Genomic DNA, 20,104 nt, shown 5'->3' on the forward strand with positions numbered 1-20,104 from the left:
GGGGGGGGGGGGTGTCCTGTAGGGAGAAATAGATTTTGGGGGTATTCTTTTATCTTATCAATGAAAAATGCCACCTTTTTCATAATACATAAATCGGCCCCCAGGTTTAATCTGTAGGGTTGATCGAAATACCTATCTTGTTTGTTTTTTTCTTCTTCTTTTTTTTTTTGGGTTAGAATGATGGTCTCCGCTCTAAGGCTGTGATTTATATGCCTCATCTAGTTTTCTTTTTGCAGAATTCAGTTCTTGCATTGGATTCTTCTGCTCTTGATATTGATCAGGTTGAGAATCTCATCAAGTTCTGTCCTACTAGGGAAGAAATGGAAACGTTGAAGGTACGACGTCCTGGCATCCTCTTTCATTGTACATATTGGTACATTTTTTCATTTCAGAACTTTGGGTACTCTATCACATATTGTACAGCGGGGTTGAAGTTCAATGTTGAATTTAGTGAACCTTAGCTGTTTTGATATTTGTACGTAACAAGTTTTTTTGATGAGTTATTCTAAGAACAATCCATCAAATGTGTGAAGGTTACTTCTTTCAAAGAAGTTTCCTTTCCCCTGTTAGGTCTTGCAGTTACAACTAGTTACGAGTTTATTCATGTATGTGAAGTTTCGGATAGGATTCGCAATATCAATTAAAATGGCTTACTTGTCAATAGTGGGATATGGTTTATAATTTTAATTAAGAAGAGCTTTTCATTTAGCTGTTAGGGCAAAGGAGCAACTATTTTGTTTTTATCTTTTATTTCCCGGGAACCTTAGGCTTATTATTAGGAAGGTTTTGCCTGGTATATGTTTAGGAAATGCTTTTCTTATTTAATGCAAGTAATGTATTGCATATATGATGCAGTGTATCTACGATTTTTATTTTTCAAAGAGCATGATTTTCTTTCCATATTTTTCATCATGTACTAATAGTAGGGGTTAGAATCATTTTGTCATTGTCTTATGTATCTAGATAGCTTACATGCAATTCTGCTTGTCTTTCAAGAGAACTGTTTGATTTTACAACATTTGGTGTCCAAAAGCTCGTTGGATTTTTTACATCTTTAAGTAGAATGTAGATAGCCACCGTAACTTAAATTCACAAGATCAAAGCATTTGGGTTTACCAACTGTTAATTTGATCATTATGCAAAATAAATAAATAAAATTCTTGCGTCATGTCTGATGGACAATATTGGTTGCAAGTAAAGAGGTGTGGTAAATTCAGTTTTGGTATTGTGGTTTCTGATCTGTATTAAGTAAATATGTCGTAGTATGCTGAGTTCCAGTTTGGTCTAATAGATATTAAAAGCCATGTGCACTTTTAATTTGTTTAATTTTTCCTGCCAAACATGGGCATATTACAGAATTATACAGGTGACAAAGCAATGCTTGGAAAGTGTGAGCAGGTACTTTAATTGCTTCTATCTCCTTAGCATGCATAAGGCCCAATGAAATTTCTGAAACACATGCTATTTCATTCTTTTCAGTTTTTTCTTGAGTTAATGAAGGTCCCACGAATAGAGCCCAAGTTACGAGTATTTGCTTTCAAAATTACCTTTTCAAGCCAGGTATGATTATCAAATTGTTTCACACAAGCTTGTATACTATTTGCCTGTAGTAAACAGTTTTAGCTCTTATTTTGGTCAGGTGAAGGACTTGAGATATAATTTGAATACAATAAATGATGCTACAAGAGAGGTACCCTTTTACTTATTGATGGTTTCTAAGCAATCGTATTAATTATATCCGAGTCCATATTAATTTTGCAATTTAAGACAACAGGTCAAAGGATCTGAAAAATTGCGACAAGTAATGCAAACAATTCTTACATTGGGGAATGCGTTAAACCAGGGTACTGCTCGAGGTAGACATCTCACCCGTTGCCATTTTAGTCTATATAGTTTTGTTAAAATGATTAAAGATGTAATAGACGAGCTTGAGGACTAACACAAGATTTATCTGCCCTTAAAGATTCTTTATTCTTTTATTTCTTTTCAACTGGTCATCATATATATTGATCTGTTTAGTCCAAGCTTTACAGCGTGTATCCAATTTGCTAAGTGAAGAGGAATCAGGCTTTAGGGCTTTGCTTGCTGGTCTAATGCATTTGCTTTTAAGAAATTATCTTTGTGTTTACTTTGCAGGCTCTGCTATAGGTTTTAAGTTGGACAGCCTTCTTAAATTGTCTGACACTCGGGCAAGAAACAACAAAATGACTTTGATGCATTATTTATGTAAGGTATGAATCTAGATAGATTTTTTCTGTGCTTCCACTATGATATAATGATAATGTTTATTTATTTTACCAAAATTCTAATCTGTAACAAATGATTTCAGATGAGTATCTTTTTACTTATTTGGTAGATAACAGGGTCATGTTTGCAATTGTATAGCGTGTCCACATCTCTAAAAAATCGTTGTTACAGGTCTTCTATTTGTTGGGAGGGGCACTCTTCAAATTTCTTTCCTTCTTTTGGGGTATTTTAGTTTTGAAGTCAATATTAAAATTTGAAGGTTAAGAACTTTGCACATCTGGCAAATAGTTCATTCCTCTGAGATTTGCAGCAACGAATCATGTGATAACATAATTTACCCATATAACTCTATTTATTTCTTCAATTACATCAACCTCATTTGTGCTACAAGTATTATTTTTCCACCACATGGATATATGATGTGATGCTTTTAGTACCTCTGAGATATGTTAGGATCGGCTTTGACCCCTTCCAATTCTTTGTTCAAGTTCAACCTCTTAATGCATTTTTGGTGTTTTTCAATTCCCCTGTTTGTATTTGGATCAGTTTGCTTACTCACCCCCTCCCCCCCAAAAAAAAAAAAAAAAAAGCTTCTTGCAGAGAAAATGCCAGAGTTACTTGATTTTGACAAGAACCTTGTTCATTTAGAAGCTGCCTCTAAGGTATGTTATTGTGCTGTAATTTTCTAGCCCTGGAAATATGAAGAATCTATGGATAAGATTTCCATTCGGTTGTTCCTCTTATCAAATGTAATTGAATTTTGTAAAACTAGATTCAATTGAAAGCATTGGCTGAAGAAATGCAAGCTGTGAGTAAAGGTCTTGAAAAGGTGGAGCAAGAGCTAACTGCTTCTGAAAATGACGGTGCTATCTCTATTGGTTTCCAGAAGGTGTGTGAAATTTAACATTCATCTGGTTCCTGCTAGGAATCTGGTTACTTTCTGTCAACACATATCTTCATGAGTCTAATAAACTTGAAATCATTCATCTGCAGACGTTTATATCGATCTTGAGATCGTAAGCCTTTTAAGAACCTTGTCCTCCAACTATTTTTCCATCAAGACCTATCTTCTCATTAGACAGTAGTTAAATCTGCCTTAGATCCTGAACATTGACATAAATTATAATTTCTTCTGTATCAGCGTGTATATCTTTTTATCCTGAACTTAGTGGTGGTTGTAGGAATTAGGGACTACTAGGTATTTTCCTCAATTTAACATTCTTTTCATATTAGTTTAATGATCTTTCTTTCGTTATAAATAGCTTGTGTTTTTGACAAGTTACCCCTTTCAGGTTCTGAAGAATTTTCTTGATACTGCTGAAGCTGAAGTAAGGACACTCATCTCCTTATATTCTGTAGTGGTGAGCCATTTTCAATAAAATTTTCACTCCAGAAAGTGTTCTGCTTCCCTCCTCTAAAGGCTATCTTTTGTTATGCAGGGGAGAAACGCTGATTCATTATCCCAGTACTTTGGCGAGGATCCAGCTCGGTGCCCCTTTGAGCAAGGTCTTGTGAATTTTTTATTTCAGATGCACAATCTTTAAGCAAGGGGTAAAATGAGAAAAAGATTTCACATGGAAATTCCAAGTTGATGTGTGAGATAAAAATGAACTTCACGTGGAAATTCAAGAGATTCATACTAGAAACCTAGCCTGGTAGGGGTAAAATCTGTTCAATTCATCTTGATTTGAAGCAAATCATCCCCTATTCTACTACATCAATTGGAATAGAAGTGCAAACTAGCCAAAAGTAATTGTGACTTAAAATCATCAATTACATCACTTGACCAAGATTCACAGTATCCAACCAAAACAAGCCTCATAAGTACTATCATACAACCCTTAACCACAAGAGAACAACCCAAGTTTTTTGTGTAATCAGCAATAATTTAAGACACAGCTTGAGTTTGTTTATGTATGTGCCTAAGTGGTGGGGCAGGTCATTAACTACAAGGCCTACATACATGTACGTGATAATAAGATATAATTAATGGTGGGGGGGAATGGCCTAACCGTAAAAGTTGTAATAGTAGTTAATGAGTTCTTAAACTTTTCTTTAATGTCCTTGAAAATTTCCTACTATTTGAAAATAGAACGTCTCTACTGGATTGAAAGATGAGTGTTCAACCAGGCTGTTATCTTGATTCCTGTTAAAGTAGTTACATAGGTGCCCAAATGGCCATCCTGGAGTGGCCTGCCAACGATTAGTAATCAACGTGGTATGTTTGAACATGTATTGGACGCAAGCGAAAAATAGTCGTAAAAATGTTTGATGTGAGGACAGTGAATTTAAGTTGCCAATTGCCTTTCTTATGTGCAAAATCAGTCCAAGGTAAGAGGAGGAGGATATTGAGATGGATGGAGAATAAGTTCCTGTTCTCAATAATTATTATTGGCGACTTGAATTGTGGCCTTTTGAACGTGAGAAAGCAGCTCCCTTAATAGTTCCTGGATTAAGATTGTCTTAATGTTTCCTACATTTTGGAAAATTTGTGTTGAACATATGCTAATGAATTTGTTGGCCTTTTCTTTGCAGTGACTCAAATTTTGATAGTTTTTGTTAAGATGTTCAAGAAGTCACGCGAAGAAAATGTAAGGCAGGCTGATGCTGAGAAGAAAAAAATAGAGAAGGAAGCCATGAAAGAAAGAAGTTTTGTAAAAGCAAAGTGAGACCATCTTATGTTTTTGGTAGAAGGTAGTGCCAGATCAGCCTCATTGGTTAATTAAGTCGAACGCCTGACGATGTGCAAATGTAAATATCAGATGTGTGAATCTCTGACTTCCATCGAAGGTAAGCTTAATGTCCCGAAAAAAATGGCACGACACGAACTTAGATTCTATCTGTTTTATGATCTTTACAGCTGAACATATGACGATTTTGTTTGTTTCCAGGTTGGCTCTTCGCCTTCCTGCATTACCATTTCTTTCATTGATATTGTTTTGTAAATATACCGTGATCCGACTCGGGGAGTGGTTGCAGTTTGCCAATCCGAACTCGACACTGTCATTACGGTAACAGAACTCCTCAAAGAAAAACATGTAGATCTTTGTACAGGTAAATATCATGGATAAATTCCTCTCGCTTTCGATATTATTGGATTACAGGTTGGTAGTTCAGTTTGACCCATGGTGCGTTTTGCTGCACATTCATTGTAAAGAAATTGGTGCAAAGTTTTCTTGTCAAGGACAACACTTCCATCTTAAACATCAACAATTCAGTATGAAGACACAATATTCCACAGAAGTGCGTGTCAATGACTCCCCTCAAGGTAACAGAAAGAGAGAAAAACAACCTTTTTGACCTTTAGAAAAAAAAAGCAACCATTGTGACCTTGAGAGAGAGAAAAAATAATACTATGATAACATACATAAATAAACTCCCTTTTGTCAACTTGAATTTATTAGATGGTCTCATTCAAGGCTTTGTCTGGCTGTCTTTCAAATTCAAATATGTAATAGATTTCATGTTTTTTTCTTCTCCCTTGAGATAATCTTAAAATGTTGGTAAAATGAACAAATATGCATTTTCAAGCCAATGCCGCCTGTTAAAACAGCTTTTGAATCTAACTATTTATAGTAGTATATTAATTCCTCCACAGAATTAATATACTTTGCGTAAGCATATGTATCAACAAACTATAGTGGAAAGATGAAAACACTACATTAAATGCAATGTAACCATACGAAATACAAAAATGATGCCCCAACAATTATTGCAAATTATTTGCCAAAGTGACCAAGGTGCTAGTGCTTGAAATATTTGAAGAGAAATCAAAATTTTAGTTCAGAGTTTTGAAATCTCACCTTGGTCGGAGAGGAGAACGAAACATTCATTTGTGGAAATCTCTCCTCTTAATAAACACGTTTTAAAACCTTGAGGGAAAGCCCGGAAAGAAAAGTCCAAAAAAGACAATTTCTCTTTTAAAACCTTGAGGGAAAACCTGGAAAGAAAAGCCTAAAAAAAGACAATATCTATTAGCGGTGGGCTTGGACTATTACATAAGAATATACGATGATAAATATGATTGGTTCGCGACACAGGGCCAACCTTCTTCCAAATTCACCAATTTCTTTTCACATTTCCCCACCTTTCGTTTTACACCCGGCTGTACCATTTCAAAGTTCAATATTGTTCTTCAAATGAACTTACAAGACAATCAGAAAGGAGAATTCGTATCGCAATGTTTAAAGAATGCATGTATTCAATCTTCTGCTAATTTATTTCAAACAGATAGCACTGTCCTACTCTTCTCGTGAGAGGAAGAGATGTGTGAGCTGAAGGCATCTTAATTGAATATTTTGAGGACAGTGGACTCGTGGGATTAAAACATGAACAAGCAGTGCTACTATTGACGCTTACTTAAACAACTAAGATTTTGCTTCTTTTTTGTTTTCCTATTCGTCACCATTCTAAAACTAGGGTGATAACTATGATTAGTCTACAACTTGAGCACAGATCAAAACAGAATGAACTTACAAGATTTTTGGCCTGCCATTGCATCAATTGGTATAGATATAGAACTCCAATACATTACAATCATCTCAGAACGAGTCTTCCTGTCTTTGAAACTGAGTGATAAGTGAATTCCTGTTAATATACCAAGGTGTCGGGGCGGTCTCGGTTGGCAAAATGGAGATCAGGGAGGTCAGCGCTCACAGAGAATTTGAGCCATCTCTTCTTTTCAACATACCCGAGACCGGGGTGCAACAACAAGCCAACTGCCACAGCAGCTAGACTCACAATCACCACTTTTACTGTAGAAAGGGCCAACACTACGCATATTAATATTGTAGGAGGGATACACATCAGGATTGATCCAACGGTTCCCACAGGAATCTTGTAAGGCCGAGATGCAGTTGGATGTTTAATCCTTAGCTTGATAAAGGCTAAGAATTCCAGAATCGTTCCAAAGCAGTACAAGAAGTTCTCTGCTGCTATGATTTCTTGGAAGCTCAACCATGAAAGCAAAACAACACCTGAGGCTGAGAATAGTATCCCAATCAATGGTGTCCCATGACGAGACCGTTTCCCAAAGAACTCTGGCAGCATACCGCGTTCTGCCATACCAAGAAGTTGAAAAGAATCACTGCTCATCTCAGCCACGAACATTCCCATATTCGACATGGCAGCAGCACCTGTGATCCACCAACTCAACCAAGCCCCACCAATAATTTTAGCAACATCAGAGAAGTAGCCATCTGTCCACAAGTCACGATTAAGCGGAATGGCTCCGGTCCCACTTAAAAGAGGAAAAAAGTACCCGAGAACAACCAAAATCAAAGCATAAAACAGTGCTTTGGGGAGTGTTTTGTTTGGGTTTTCCACTTCTCCAGCCAATGTGCTAATAGAATCCCAATAATTCAAATTCCAGAAAAGAGTGTTCAAGTACAGATTCCAGTCAACATCCTTTAGGTTCACCACAAGCCATCTACTTGGTCTTAGCTTGGGAATAGATACAAGTCCCATAACTGCAAAAGGAAGAATTGAAAAAACTCCAAGGATTACAGCAACCCAACCAACAATCGTCAATCCTCTATAGTTCATGTAAGTGAGGACCACAGTCAAAGCCAAAACCGCAGCGACTCTTGGAAGACCACCACCAAGAGCTGGGATCTCTGACTTCAAGTAATCGAGAAACAAAACAGGATATAGAGCATTATCAATAACTCCACTAAGCCATTTCATCCAACCCTGCTGGAATCCCCAAAACGGACCCAATGCAGAAGAAACCCAAACAACATAACCACCATTTTCAGGGAACATAGTCCCCATCTCAGCAGTAATCAATGCTTCAGGAATACTCCATATAAGTGGAAACACCAAGAACCCAAGAAGAGCCAACAGAGGGCCAGCTGCCCCAACACTGTCCTCAACTCCAAACGGACCCCCTGAGACCTCATAGAAGATGAGAAACACAAGTGGTAACACTGAAACTTTCTTTGCATTATTGACCAGAGAAGAAGGCGATTCGCCAACCGACACATACTCTGCACGATTTAACTCTCCCATTGCAACAGAAACTTGTCTGGCTGGCGAAGTACCAAATTTCTGCACACAAGTCGCGAAGTAACATTATGACTAAGAAGGTTCGAATTCATCTCTCACGTTACAATTCGAACGCAGAAACAAAGAACACACTACTCTCAGTCACTTAATTCCTATCAGTTCATAAACACTTTCAGTTTCGTAAATCCAGAAAGTACCAATCGACATCTTACATCTTGCCATAGCAAGTAATTCCTTGATTAACGTCTCCAAATACGCATCAAACTCATGATTCGTATTAATCAAATATGACAGAACTACACCTAGACACCGTTTTCACATTACAAACGAAACGAGAGTCCCAAAAAAGACGAACAAAACACAAAATAAGATTCGAAATTAAATATTAAGCTGAAAGAAAAAGAAAGAAGAACAAACAATTCAGAAAACCAAAAATCGAGATATTAAAATAAAAATAAACGTAATCTTGGAGAAAAATCTTCAGGATCGTAAAACTGAAATATGCAAGAACAAACAAACAAAAGGAGAATCAAAATCAAGTAGAAGAAAGAACAAACCATCAAGGAAAATCAATCGCCAGCGTTGAAGGATGCATTACTGCAATAGCACCTCCGCCGTCGAACAAACGGAGAAAACTACCGCCGAAAAGCCCTCAAATCAGTATGGTGTTTCAGAATCTAACATTAACATACAGAAGAAGAAGAAGAAGAAGAAGAAGAAGGAAATTCTACCATTTAATATTTTTCTAAAAAGTTAGTATATATTTTATTCGTTTTTGTTAAAAAATTAAATAATTAAAAAAAAAAAAAAAAAAAAAGAAGAAGTCGTGTGTGCCAATATTGAAACGACGAATATTTGATTCGTGGGTTTGCATTGGCAAGGTGTTCCACTTTTGACAAAATTGTGGGCCCCAGTGCCCACGTAGACGTACAGACTGGAATTATAACCCCCTTTGTCGGGGTCAGAAAATGGGCCCATTTTAATTTTATGAAAAATGGGCCCATTTTAATTTTATGAAGAATGGGCCCATCGCTTCTTTCTTCTTCTACGAAGATTTTTCTTTCCCTTTACAAATAGAAATTTTAAAATAAGATAGAAAAATAATCTTACTATTACATATACCTCTATCTAACTTATTAGTTTATTACAAATATAATGATTTATAAATTTTTTTAAAATTTTATTTATATAGGTCTGTGAACCTTATAAAATATCCTATTATTTTAATTTTTTTCCCGTAAAAATACCACATCTCAAACAGTAACTTTGAATTTTAAAATTTTATTATCTTACCACATAATAAGTTGTCATTAATAGTAATAATGTGCATATATATATATATATATATATTAAAGACAACTATGAAATGCCTATCCAAAATAAACTTTATAACTTTATCATTTTATTTTGTCTCCTCTTTAGGACTTCTTAAACTTTAGGATTAGATTTGAGACCCTTAATGTCACATCTATATTAATAAAACATTATATATTATGGAATATTCTCATTACTAATTAACTTAGTTGATTCCAAATTTACTTAGCTACTATATTTTTATAAATATAATTATTAAATTACATATAATATTCTAGATGTTAAGGTGCTTGTGCCGTACTTGTCGTAGTAAAATAAAAAGGTTTGATATTCTAAAATTAAAATATTTCACTTGTGGATGTAAATGGAAGGAAATATTCTAAATTTCTCTATCAGTGATTTTAGTAAAAAAAAAAACAAAACAACAACAACAACGGAAATCAGAAACGATTGGTATCTTTTTTACTTTTCAGACCATATAGCTAAGTTCTATCCACTGATTTTTGTCCATTCCTGAATTTGGAAATCATTTTCAAGGTCACCTTTCCATTATCTAAGTGAAAAAAATGAAAATTCTTTAACAAATCATTTTGATTTCTTATTTCCACGAATGTTTGAATATTTTCTCTATAATTTGAAATAAATGATTCAATATTTACTTTTAAGAGCTACATTATTATAATTATTTTAATTTCAATATTTATTATGCATAACTTTTTTTTTTTTTTGAAACATCGAGGTTTGAAATTGGAAGGTTAAATTAAAATTTATTTTGCAAAACTATTTTGTTTTTCTTCATAAATTTGAATATAGTTCAGGTTCATAAAATAATTTTCTACGTTATAGTTGCTAAATAATAATGTTGTTATTTTAAAAAGTTAAGATAAGATATTTAGTATTATTATTAGTATTATTATTATTTGAAAGGCTGAAACAGAAAGGAGGCTTCAAAAGCATGAGCTACTTGAATCGAAGCGAAATCGAAGGGCGTAAGGTAGGGGTATCAATTTTCTATGCCTAAACGATAACTATTGCGCTGAGAGAGAATCGTTTCCGAATCTCAATTCTAACTGCCAAGAGGTTCAATCTCTCTCTCTCTCTCTCTCTCTCTCTAGCGGTGGTGTTGAAACTCAAAGAAGGCGAAGAAGAAGCAAAATCACAAAAAAAACACAGAACAGAAACAAAATCGAAGCAACGAAAACAAGAAATCGCAAGTTTCCTTTTCTTTCACTTCTAAATCAAGATTTCAGTAGCGATTGTTACCTGGCGGTCGGAATCGCCGACGATTGGCGGTTCAGTCTCTGCACTGCTGAGTTCCTCCTTGGCGCTGTCGGAGTGAGACGGAGCAGCAGCGGCAGCGGCCGACTGAGCTTGAACTTCCTTCTCGCCGAGTTCCGTCGCTGGCGGTGCGGCGGTTGCAGCCTGCTCAGGTTTCGGATCCACTGGCAAAGCCGAAGCCGGCGCTTCCTTTTCCGCTCCGTCTCTCTTCATCAAATTCGGTAAAACTATTTCAAATATATAATCAGAGGAGTTGTTGAATCTTCAATTCCTCATTCAACTTCCAGTACAGAGATGGCTAGGGTTTAGATATTTCGTCACTCGATCCACTTGACCTCGATGTTTGAACACAAATCATTCACACAAAAATACAGAGGAGAGAGAGAGAGAGAGAGAGAGAGAGAGAGAGAGAGAGATTGAAATGAAGAAGCAAGAAGAACGTGGATTTAAAAGCTTGTAGAGGTATGGCAATTAGTTTGCTTGGGTTTATAGGAATCTGAAATGGCCAATTGGACGATACAACCAATTATGGTCTGGTTAACAAATTTTAACGTTTTTAATTAATTTCTCATTTACCGTATGGAAGGAAGTTCAAACCTTACAAAATTTTAATATATAATAAATAATTTGTTAAATTTATTAAATTATTTAAAAATAAAATTGTTACATATTCGATTTTTTTTTTCTTTTCAATTATTTTTTTTAGTCATTATCAACGTCTACCTCAATACTAATTTCTTTTAACTTATATATTACAATGAATAATTTAAAATTTTAAAATTAAATATGAATTATACAAATGAAAATAATAATTAAGTTGCGCATCGGTATGAAGTCACGTCAACTGTGGATATAGACTGAGTAGACTGGCTAGTTGGAACGGAGTCTGAAACTATGGACTGAGACTACACTAAGGAACAAGGAAGCTTGATTGAGCAAACGAGTCGAGGAAGGAAGCTCTTTCTCTAATAATAGCCACAACTATTTATTTCTTATAGTTGGCAAGGCTTTCTATTTAGAGGGAGGGGGCTTTCAATTCTTAGGAAGAGCGGTACAAGGCAGCTCACATACGGTTTGGGAGCCGAGCCCCAGCACAGGGACTTAGGTCAACACTTATTTAATAGCCAGTCATCAATTGGAAGCAGGCAATATGGTGATGAATTAAGATTGGTCCAAACTTTCGACTAGCGACTTATTGCGACCCGCCCAGAATGGCCATACATCCTAAGACCTTATTCACACAGCGAAGAAAAGAAAGGCCGAATGTCAGGGGGCTGTCAACTGGCAGCTTCTTGGCCACACCCCCCGCAACTAGATAGGAGATACTTGATTCTAAATTCTCAAATATTAGAATTTTTAATTTTTAATTTCATTTATAATTTGTAAGCAAAATTTTAAAATTACAATATTTAATATATTTTAAGGAATTTACATAAAAGTCCATTTTGAGTATATATATTTTGAGATAATTATTGGCATCCAACATTAACGCGTGGTGACATTTGGAAACGAGGCACAAATTTCGTACACATTCCTTTCCATCTTTTCGCATTGCAAAATAATATATATAATTATTTTATTTGTTTCTCTTTTTGGAAGAGATGGAATAAACTACACAAGAAACATATGCCCAATTTATTATTAATATATTTTTTAAATTTATTGAAGGGTAAAATGGTACTTTTAGCTATTCCCTTTATTGAAAATTTGTTGAAACATTTGACTTCTATGTTAATTTTGTATAATTAAAGTTGAAAATTTAAGCAATTTTCATTAAAAAAAATGTAATTTTTTTAATAATTATTAATATCATTCATAATCAACTATCATCTTTTAAGAGTCAAAAACTTTAAGGTATTGCCACATAATTATTTATTATTTTAGTCTTTAAAAAATAAAAAATAATATATGTTTGATAATTATATATTATTTTCAAAATTAAAAAATGTAGATAAAAATGATAATTAAATTACTAAAAAAATAATTATATTTGTACCCAATCAACTCATCATTTAATTATAGAAATAAACATAGTTACGAACTAAATAATAATAATTAAAATAAAAAATTAGATTTTATTTTATTAACATTTTTAATTCACATTCATTTTGAATCAAATTGTCTCTTTTTTACAATTAATTGGTTATTATTATTATTATTATTATTGCTTTTTTAATATGATACATATAGTTTTTTTATGTGTATATATAATAATAATAAATGAGCATATTTTGAAGTACCAAATCTTGACCAGTGGGTGAATTTTAAATTTAATAAACTCACAGTGGAAAGGAAAAATAAGTCGACACGAAATAAATAATAATAATTAAAAAAATCCAACCCCACGCCTTCTGCGCACGTGCTGAGCATTTCATTGGCTGGATAAATTAAAAAATATTAAACGGAGTATTTAATTATAAGAATTAGAGGCTGTTTTTTGACTGCCAACCAACGGCGCAGATTCTTCCATCCTTTGCTTTCCACCGCACGATTGCTATGCTGCTCCGCATGCCTTCTTCCCAACTTTTTTAATGTGGCCAAATTTGTAAGGTACCAAATGTTGCCTAAAATGAGTGGATGATTTTGTTTCCAATATTACCCTTTTGCTATTATTTATTTAATTTCAATTATGTTTTTTTTTAATGTTGGAGATTAATTGCGTCATAATGAAACAAATAGATATTTATATATTTATTTAATTTATTAAAATGACAAATCAATATTACTCTGTCAATTATTATAATTATTTTTAGAATATTACCTCATCACTCATCAAATTATAACAAAATAATACGTGTTTAGTTGAGTTTTTATTGCATAAAAAATTATTATTATTAAATTAATTAGGACAGAAAATAACCATAAAAAAATAAAATTGAAAATTTGTAGTTAGACCCAAATATATTTTATCCGAGAAAATAAAAAAAAAGAAAAAAAAAAGGAGGGAAATGGCACACGCGCCAAGAAACGAACTCACTCGATTAGGAGCGGCGAGAGCGACGACGGTAGGGCTGCCAATTTCCGGCGAAGGGGATTGGCTGAAACATTTGCAAATTCTTCTTGGACCGGAGCTCAGAACCTTTCGAATTTGGTAAACGTGAGTTCATCTTCAGGTGTGTCTTGGAAATCGATGGTTGTTGTTGTCTTGAGCTGCATTCCCATAATCTGCTTCCATTCTCCACTTCTCGGAGCTCCTCACATGGCTTCGGTTATAGAGTTTCTGTTCTGGTTACCTGTGTTCAAAAGCTTGTCTGTAATTTGTGATCTAAGGATGAACACGAAAGAGGCATCATAGGAGCTTCTTAACGTATGACTAAATTTATAATGTTTGCCTAAATTTTCTATTGTTTGAATTGCGAGTTGCAGTCTTTGTTAGAACTCTGCAAGGAGACGGAAGATTTCATCAGCCAGGGCAAAAGCACTTGGACATATTGTGCAATCCTACTAGAGGTGAGCATTTTCTGTATAGTTTCTTGGTTAGTTCAGTCACCTATAGGAGCTTGAGTGAGCTTGATTTCATTTTTGTACTTCGCAAATAATTAGAAACTGTCTGCATTATTTATTTGATTGTTCTTATATTGAAGATCGCCTTGATTTTTTCACTATTATTCAAGTCTATGAATGTTTATCAGTCAATGAGTTCAGGACAATATATTTGGATTGGTCTGCAAATGAGCTTGATTTTTTCTCTATTATTCAAATCTATTGGTTTCAATAAGAACATCCTTCTTTCACGTCTTGTAATAATTTCATAAGCCAAACCATATCTTTTGATCAAGCACACCTTTTTTCAGGTTATGGGTTTGGATGCTTTAAAAAGTACCTGAAGGAGTCTTATACATCTCTCATTTTAGGGGTGAAAAGAATGCTTACATGCTCAAATTATTCCACAGTTGGTGCAGGCAGCCTACTAAGGAATATGTGCTGATACAGTGCATTAATATGTTTTGAGAAGTGAAAGCCTCAGAGTGGCACTACGTTCTTAATGATAATGTAACAGATCGCCATAAGCCTCACGGTTCTAAAATGCGTATGTTTGGGAGAGGTTTTCACACCCTTATAAGGGATACTTTGTTCCACTCTCTAATCGATGTGGTACCCCCCAATCCACCCCTTCGGGACCTAACGTTCTTGCTGGCACACCACCTCGTGTCCACCCCCTTTGGGGCTCAGCCTCCTCACTGACACGTCGCCTGATGTCTAGCTATGATACCATTGTGAGATCCCACAGCAGTTGGAGAGGTTTCCACGATCGTATAAGGAAGGTTTTAATCCCTCTCCAACTGACGTGGAATCTCACCGGTGGTGATTGATCAATAGCTGGGTTTATTCCAGAATCTTATCCTAACAATGAGTCGTGGATGATATACTGCTTTTCCCCAAAAGAGTATGAGCAGGTTTGTATCTACGCTTTCTCTGGTCTCTCCCATATCTGGATTACTTCTATTATAGTAACCTTTAAATAGTTCAAGAACAAGTTCAATCTGACTGATTTAGAGCAATATATAAGCAGAACAAACCATATCCCGATGTGGGAAGATGTAAGAAACAGCCACCGGGCACGACATGGGAAGAGGCAAATTCTGGAACTCAGTTTAGGTAACCCATTGAGATCATTCATTATAAAGAGTGAACATTCTCAATCTTGGCATCTGCTTTTCATTTTCTAGCATCTTGATACGAAAGGCATTGCAGTGGTTAACTGATCTAATAGCTTTGAATTGCCTTGACATTTCAGGTAGCCTTTGGCATGGGAATCAACAAACCAGATGCTTAGTTTCTGATTTTTATAATTTTTAGATTTTTGTCCTTCTCTAAGTTGACTTCAGATTAGCCGAGATTTCCATGATAAATAAACCGGGGACTTGAATTTCCGAACCGGCGTTTCCGTTTTTTTTTTGTAGGTTCAAGTCAAGACAACCGTGACTTGATTGAAGCAATTGCAAAATCTAGGCCATTTCGAACTCGAAACAGTAGAGAGATTCAGCGATGAAGTTATCACTCTCTTCCTTCCAAGTCTTCTTCTAAGCCAAATATCGTCAGAGCTTCAAAGGGATTCGATGATAAAACCCTTGATCATGGGGGTTTAGGGGATTCCAAAGAGTATGTTAATGAATTCGATGCTTCGAAATCCTTGTCCGAAACCAGGGGTAAATCCAGAAACGTGGTTATTCCCGCCATTGAGAACGAATGGAGGCCTTTGATGAGAATGAAGAATCTCGAATCTCCGCTTGGTCAATCGGACGAGTCTGGTCTCAAGTTCGAGACCGCCTCTGGATTAGATGCGCCCGATGATTCCAAGATGTCGTACGGTCTCAATGTCAGGCAGTCCGTCGACGATGTGAAGAGTGCCGATGAGTCGAAATCTGCGGAGGAGCCGCCGCGGCCTGCTCCTTTGGAGGTTATTATGTTGGAGAAATTTAAAGCTGACCTGAAGAGGCTGCCTGAGGATAGAGGCTTTGAGGATTTTGAGGACGTTCCTGTGGAAAGTTTTGGTTCCGCTTTGATGGAAAGCTATGGCTGGCAGAAGGGTCGGGGAATTGGGAGAAATGCCCGGGAGGATGTTAAAGTTAAGGAATTTAATCTAAGAACAGACAAGCAAGGGCTAGGATTTGTTGGCGACATGCCTGCTAGCCTTCCAAACAAGGAGGAAGAGAAAGATAACGGGAGAGCGCGTGGGAGAAACAGAGATGGAGCTAGAGTTAAGGAAAACAGAGATCGAGAAAGCAATGGATTGGCTATTGGGAAGCATGTTAGGATTGTTGGTGGAAGAGATGCAGGTTCGAAAGGTAAAATTGTAGAGAAATTGGATCTCAAATGGCTTGTCCTTAAGCTTTCTAACAGAGACGAAGTTAAAGTACATGCAACTGATGTTGCTGAATTGGGTTCCAAAGAAGAGGAAAGGTTCCTGAAGAAATTGGAGGAAATGAAAGTTCAGGACGAAATCAAAGGCTAGAGACGGAGAAGAAGTTGAACGAGTAGAGGAAAAGCGTGAAAATGGTCAAAGGGATGAAGAGAAGAGGACTAGATTGTGTTGGCTTACCAGTCACATTCGTGTAAGGATCATCAGCAAAGATTTCAAGGGAGGAAAGTTTTATCTCAAAAAAGGAGAGATAGTTGACGTAGTTGGACCCACCATTTGTGATCTATCCATTGATGAAAGTAGAGAGCTTGTTCAAGGGGTCTCTCAAGAGCTTCTTGAGACAGCACTTCCCAGACGTGGGGGACCCGTTCTTGTTCTGTATGGTAAGCACAAGGGCGTTTATGGGAGTTTAGTTGAGAGGGATCTTGACAAAGAGACAGGGGTAGTGCGTGATGCTGATAGCCATGAATTATGTAATGTGCGTTTAGAACAGGTTGCTGAATATCTTGGTGACCCAACTTACTTGAGGTATTGATTCTTTGTAGCCAAGATGACGCTGGACCTGTCTTAGTGCATACTGTGTGTACACCAGGTACTTCTGGTCCTGTTCATATTTCTTATTCATACTTAGTCGGCCTATCTATTACTTTGTTCAAGGATGTTTAAATTAGGAACATATTTTAACCTTAAAGACAAACTACTATCCAAGGCACCAAAATGGCAGAACTATGTTTTAACTTTAAATTCTCTAGCTTGTTTCAGCGTGTCTACATGTCTATAGCTGTTGTCTCCATCATTTTAGTCGATCTGTCTAGCTAATAGCTTGGAGGATTAAGATTTTATTCTTCTCCGATATGATGATATTGGGGATTAGGCAATCTGTTGTTACGTTCTGATCGATGATATCGTGTCTTTCAGAGTTTGGGATAAAAACCATGGTGACACGTAGCTGTGACGTTTTCTTAACAAGTCTCTTGCATGAATGAGGCGCCTATGTGCTTAAGTGCGTGATAAGTTGTCTTAGAGTGCTCAGTGCATGGAGTGTACGCAGAAAACGCCTGCGTCTGTCAAATGTAGTGGTGATACTCATTCTCTGTTACCCTCAGGATGCTCCTGAATACTGAACTTTGGTAATTTTCATTTTGTTGCTTTGCAAATTAGCTTCTTTGCAGTACTACTACATTCATTTGATGAAAGTGTCTGACAGTTTGCATATTGAGTATTGAGTCGACGGATATAATAGGTTCAGAATTCTAGATAATTCTCTCTTTATCAGTGGATTGGTCGCCATCTTCATTTCTCGGTTTCGGTCGATTTAAACATCACATTACCTTCATTTCTCGGTCTCGGTCGATTTAAACATCTTTATCAGTGGATTGGTCGCCATCTTCCTTTTGGGTAATACTGCTATTGCTTGGTGTATGTAAGAAAATATGGCTATCTCGGCTAGTGACTGGGTTCATTGGCCACACCTTTCATTTCAAAGCATGAAGAACAGACTGTGAACTTGTGCCCTACCAAACATGCAGGCGGTTGGGAGATATGCATCTCTGATTGATAAGAAGAAAACCCTGATTGATTGTGATAGCATGATCGTCAGAGACTGGAAAATCCTGGATATGAATATGCTGATTCATGCAATGAATTGGGCTGTGAAGGGCTATGGGAGATATCAGCCATGTAATGAATCCACAACCTCAGCCTTTTTTTATGTATTGTCTTATAGTATGCTTATCTGAATGACTTCGACATTGCCTTCCTCCTCCACAGCTCGCCAGCCGGAGACACAGGGTCAATGGAAAGAGTAACGAGCACAGAAGACTCGTCTCAATTCCTCGAGTTTCTCCGGTGTCTGCGGTTTGGGTGTTCTGATCAATGGCGAAGTCCAATATGAGCTCTATGAGCTCCAGCAAGGGTGACTACAAAAAATTATTTGAGAATAGACTAGAGATGTTCATTTAACCCGTGTGATGAGAGATTAAATGGAGAAGGAAGGAGTGAGTGAGGAGAGATTATTTTCTGTTAGCTAAATGAAATTAGAGTCGGAACTGGGGATCTTGTGTTTCTCTAGGTTTCAAGAATTTTAAGGATCACACCTTTAACAACTCAAACCTACAGCTTGCAGATATTTTCTTCTTTGGGTTTTTCCTTTCATGCTTCTCCTCAAGGTTATAAAACGTGTTTGCTAGGTGAGAGGTTTTTATTCTCCTTTTCCGACCGATGTGGGATCTCATAATACTAACCAGAGAATCGAAAACTCTAAGATATATGAAAAGAAGGATTTCATGACTCGTAAAGGTGATCTAGTATGACGTGTAAAGATGATTTAGTTTGGCTTAGATATGGAGGTGTGTTGAGCCATCAGTAGGGCATACTCATCCATCAAATTGATTTCCAATATCATCTCAACATAAAATTAAGTTCAAAATGACGAAAATAATTCCGACAAATTCCCAATAATTTTCCATAGTTACCAAATTATTCATCAATAAAAGCATGGAAGGTCCACCGACATGTTCCTGCCATTAAACGACATTTTTTTTTAATTATTATTTCTACTTTCATTATCATAAATTTTCTATTCCAATTCTTAAATATTTTATTGATTTAATCTCAATTATTGAGTAACGTTAACTTATATTTTGTACCCTATATATTAAATCCGGCATTTAATTCTAAAAATAGGTGTTTAATTCAATTTTTTTATTTTATTTCATTTGTTTGTGGCATTTAAAATGATAATAAAATAAGTTGGTGGAAGAAATATTATAACATTCTCATTTGTTTGGGGGAGAATGTTTCATGAATTATTATAGTAAAAAAAAAAACATTTGCATAATTAATATTAATAGAGAAACAATTATTTATCAAAACATACACGTAATTTTATTTAGTTCGATAACATATGAAAATAAAGATTCGAATTTCTAATTTTTTGGTTGATCAATTGATTTATGCTCAAATTAACATACGATGACTCGATATCAACAATTAAAAAAATTAATTAATTAATCAAACTCTTTATTTTTAATTCACCGAGTACCTAATTTCATTTGCTTTTTGTAAAGTTTGAGGTCATAATTGCTAATGAAATTATAATGTGCATGACTTGTTCGTTTTAATCATGAGAATTTTGTTACTCGAACTTTATATTTTGATTTAATCTTCCCAATTTCATCATCATTTTCACCTGATTATATACTTTATTTTCACAATTAATATATATATATATATTTTTTTCATAATGTTTTTTTTTCCTTTTCTTTTCTTTTTGTCTTATCATAGAGTCTTTTATACTTTATTCTTTCTCAAAATATTACAATATTACTTAAGTTACAAGAAAAAATCGATATTTTATTTAGATATATTTTAGTCAAAAGTGAAATGAATACGATA

General features: G+C 35.5%; 3 protein-coding genes across 8 annotated transcripts in view; 2 read left to right on the forward strand and 1 right to left on the reverse strand.

Annotated features, from left to right (window-relative positions):
- Window positions 1-5,670, forward strand: part of LOC111437368 (formin-like protein 14) — a 10,507-nt gene extending 4,837 nt beyond the window's left edge. For 3 of the 5 annotated variants that reach the window (XM_023075302.1, XM_023075301.1, XM_023075304.1), the window contains 12 exons: window positions 237-335; window positions 1,357-1,398; window positions 1,480-1,560; window positions 1,640-1,690; window positions 1,775-1,856; window positions 2,137-2,231; window positions 2,838-2,909; window positions 3,020-3,136; window positions 3,540-3,608; window positions 3,687-3,753; window positions 4,783-5,037; window positions 5,139-5,670. In XM_023075302.1, the coding sequence (XP_022931070.1) occupies window positions 237-335; window positions 1,357-1,398; window positions 1,480-1,560; window positions 1,640-1,690; window positions 1,775-1,856; window positions 2,137-2,231; window positions 2,838-2,909; window positions 3,020-3,136; window positions 3,540-3,608; window positions 3,687-3,753; window positions 4,783-4,916 (909 nt within the window). In that variant the 3' untranslated portion in view covers window positions 4,917-5,037; window positions 5,139-5,670. Of the gene's footprint in view, window positions 1-236; window positions 336-1,356; window positions 1,399-1,479; window positions 1,561-1,639; window positions 1,691-1,774; window positions 1,857-2,136; window positions 2,232-2,837; window positions 2,910-3,019; window positions 3,137-3,388; window positions 3,446-3,539; window positions 3,609-3,686; window positions 3,754-4,782; window positions 5,038-5,138 lie in introns of those variants that run through there. The other 2 variants (XM_023075303.1, XM_023075305.1) reach the window with 2 other exon arrangements.
- Window positions 5,671-6,420: 750 nt separating this feature from the next.
- LOC111437371 (probable polyamine transporter At1g31830) lies at window positions 6,421-11,312 on the reverse strand. Of its 2 annotated transcripts, none has more exons than XM_023075307.1 (2): window positions 10,831-11,312; window positions 6,421-8,295 (listed from the first exon to the last, which is right to left on the reverse strand). In XM_023075307.1, the coding sequence occupies exons 1-2, from the start codon at window positions 11,056-11,058 to the stop codon at window positions 6,838-6,840; spliced, it is 1,686 nt and encodes a 561-aa protein (XP_022931075.1). In that variant the 5' UTR covers window positions 11,059-11,312; the 3' UTR covers window positions 6,421-6,837. The 2 variants fall into 2 exon arrangements, with proteins under 2 accessions (XP_022931075.1, XP_022931076.1); XM_023075308.1 differs by lacking the exon at window positions 10,831-11,312 and adding an exon at window positions 8,811-8,976.
- Window positions 11,313-13,975: 2,663 nt separating this feature from the next.
- LOC111437330 (protein MOS2-like) lies at window positions 13,976-18,849 on the forward strand. Its single transcript, XM_023075236.1, is given in 7 exon segments — window positions 13,976-14,098; window positions 14,212-14,295; window positions 15,359-15,444; window positions 15,841-16,809; window positions 16,811-17,300; window positions 17,627-18,388; window positions 18,479-18,849. Coding segments are annotated over 5 exon segments (1,695 nt in total). The 3' UTR covers window positions 17,244-17,300; window positions 17,627-18,388; window positions 18,479-18,849.
- The last annotated feature ends 1,255 nt before the right edge of the window (window positions 18,850-20,104 follow it).

The sequence above is a fragment of the Cucurbita moschata genome, unplaced genomic scaffold (assembly GCF_002738365.1).
Source record: "Cucurbita moschata cultivar Rifu unplaced genomic scaffold, Cmos_1.0 Cmo_Scf00063, whole genome shotgun sequence".
NCBI lineage: Eukaryota > Viridiplantae > Streptophyta > Magnoliopsida > Cucurbitales > Cucurbitaceae > Cucurbita > Cucurbita moschata.

Bases quoted from the DNA above. Each gene is read 5' to 3' on its own strand.
- LOC111437371 (XM_023075307.1), bottom strand. From the start codon at position 11,058: ATGAAGAGAGACGGAGCGGAAAAGGAAGCGCCGGCTTCGGCTTTGCCA. The intron at 8,296-10,830 runs GTAACAATCGCT...ACTTGTGTGCAG, and splicing joins TCGGCGATTCCGACCGCCAG to AAATTTGGTACTTCGCCAGC.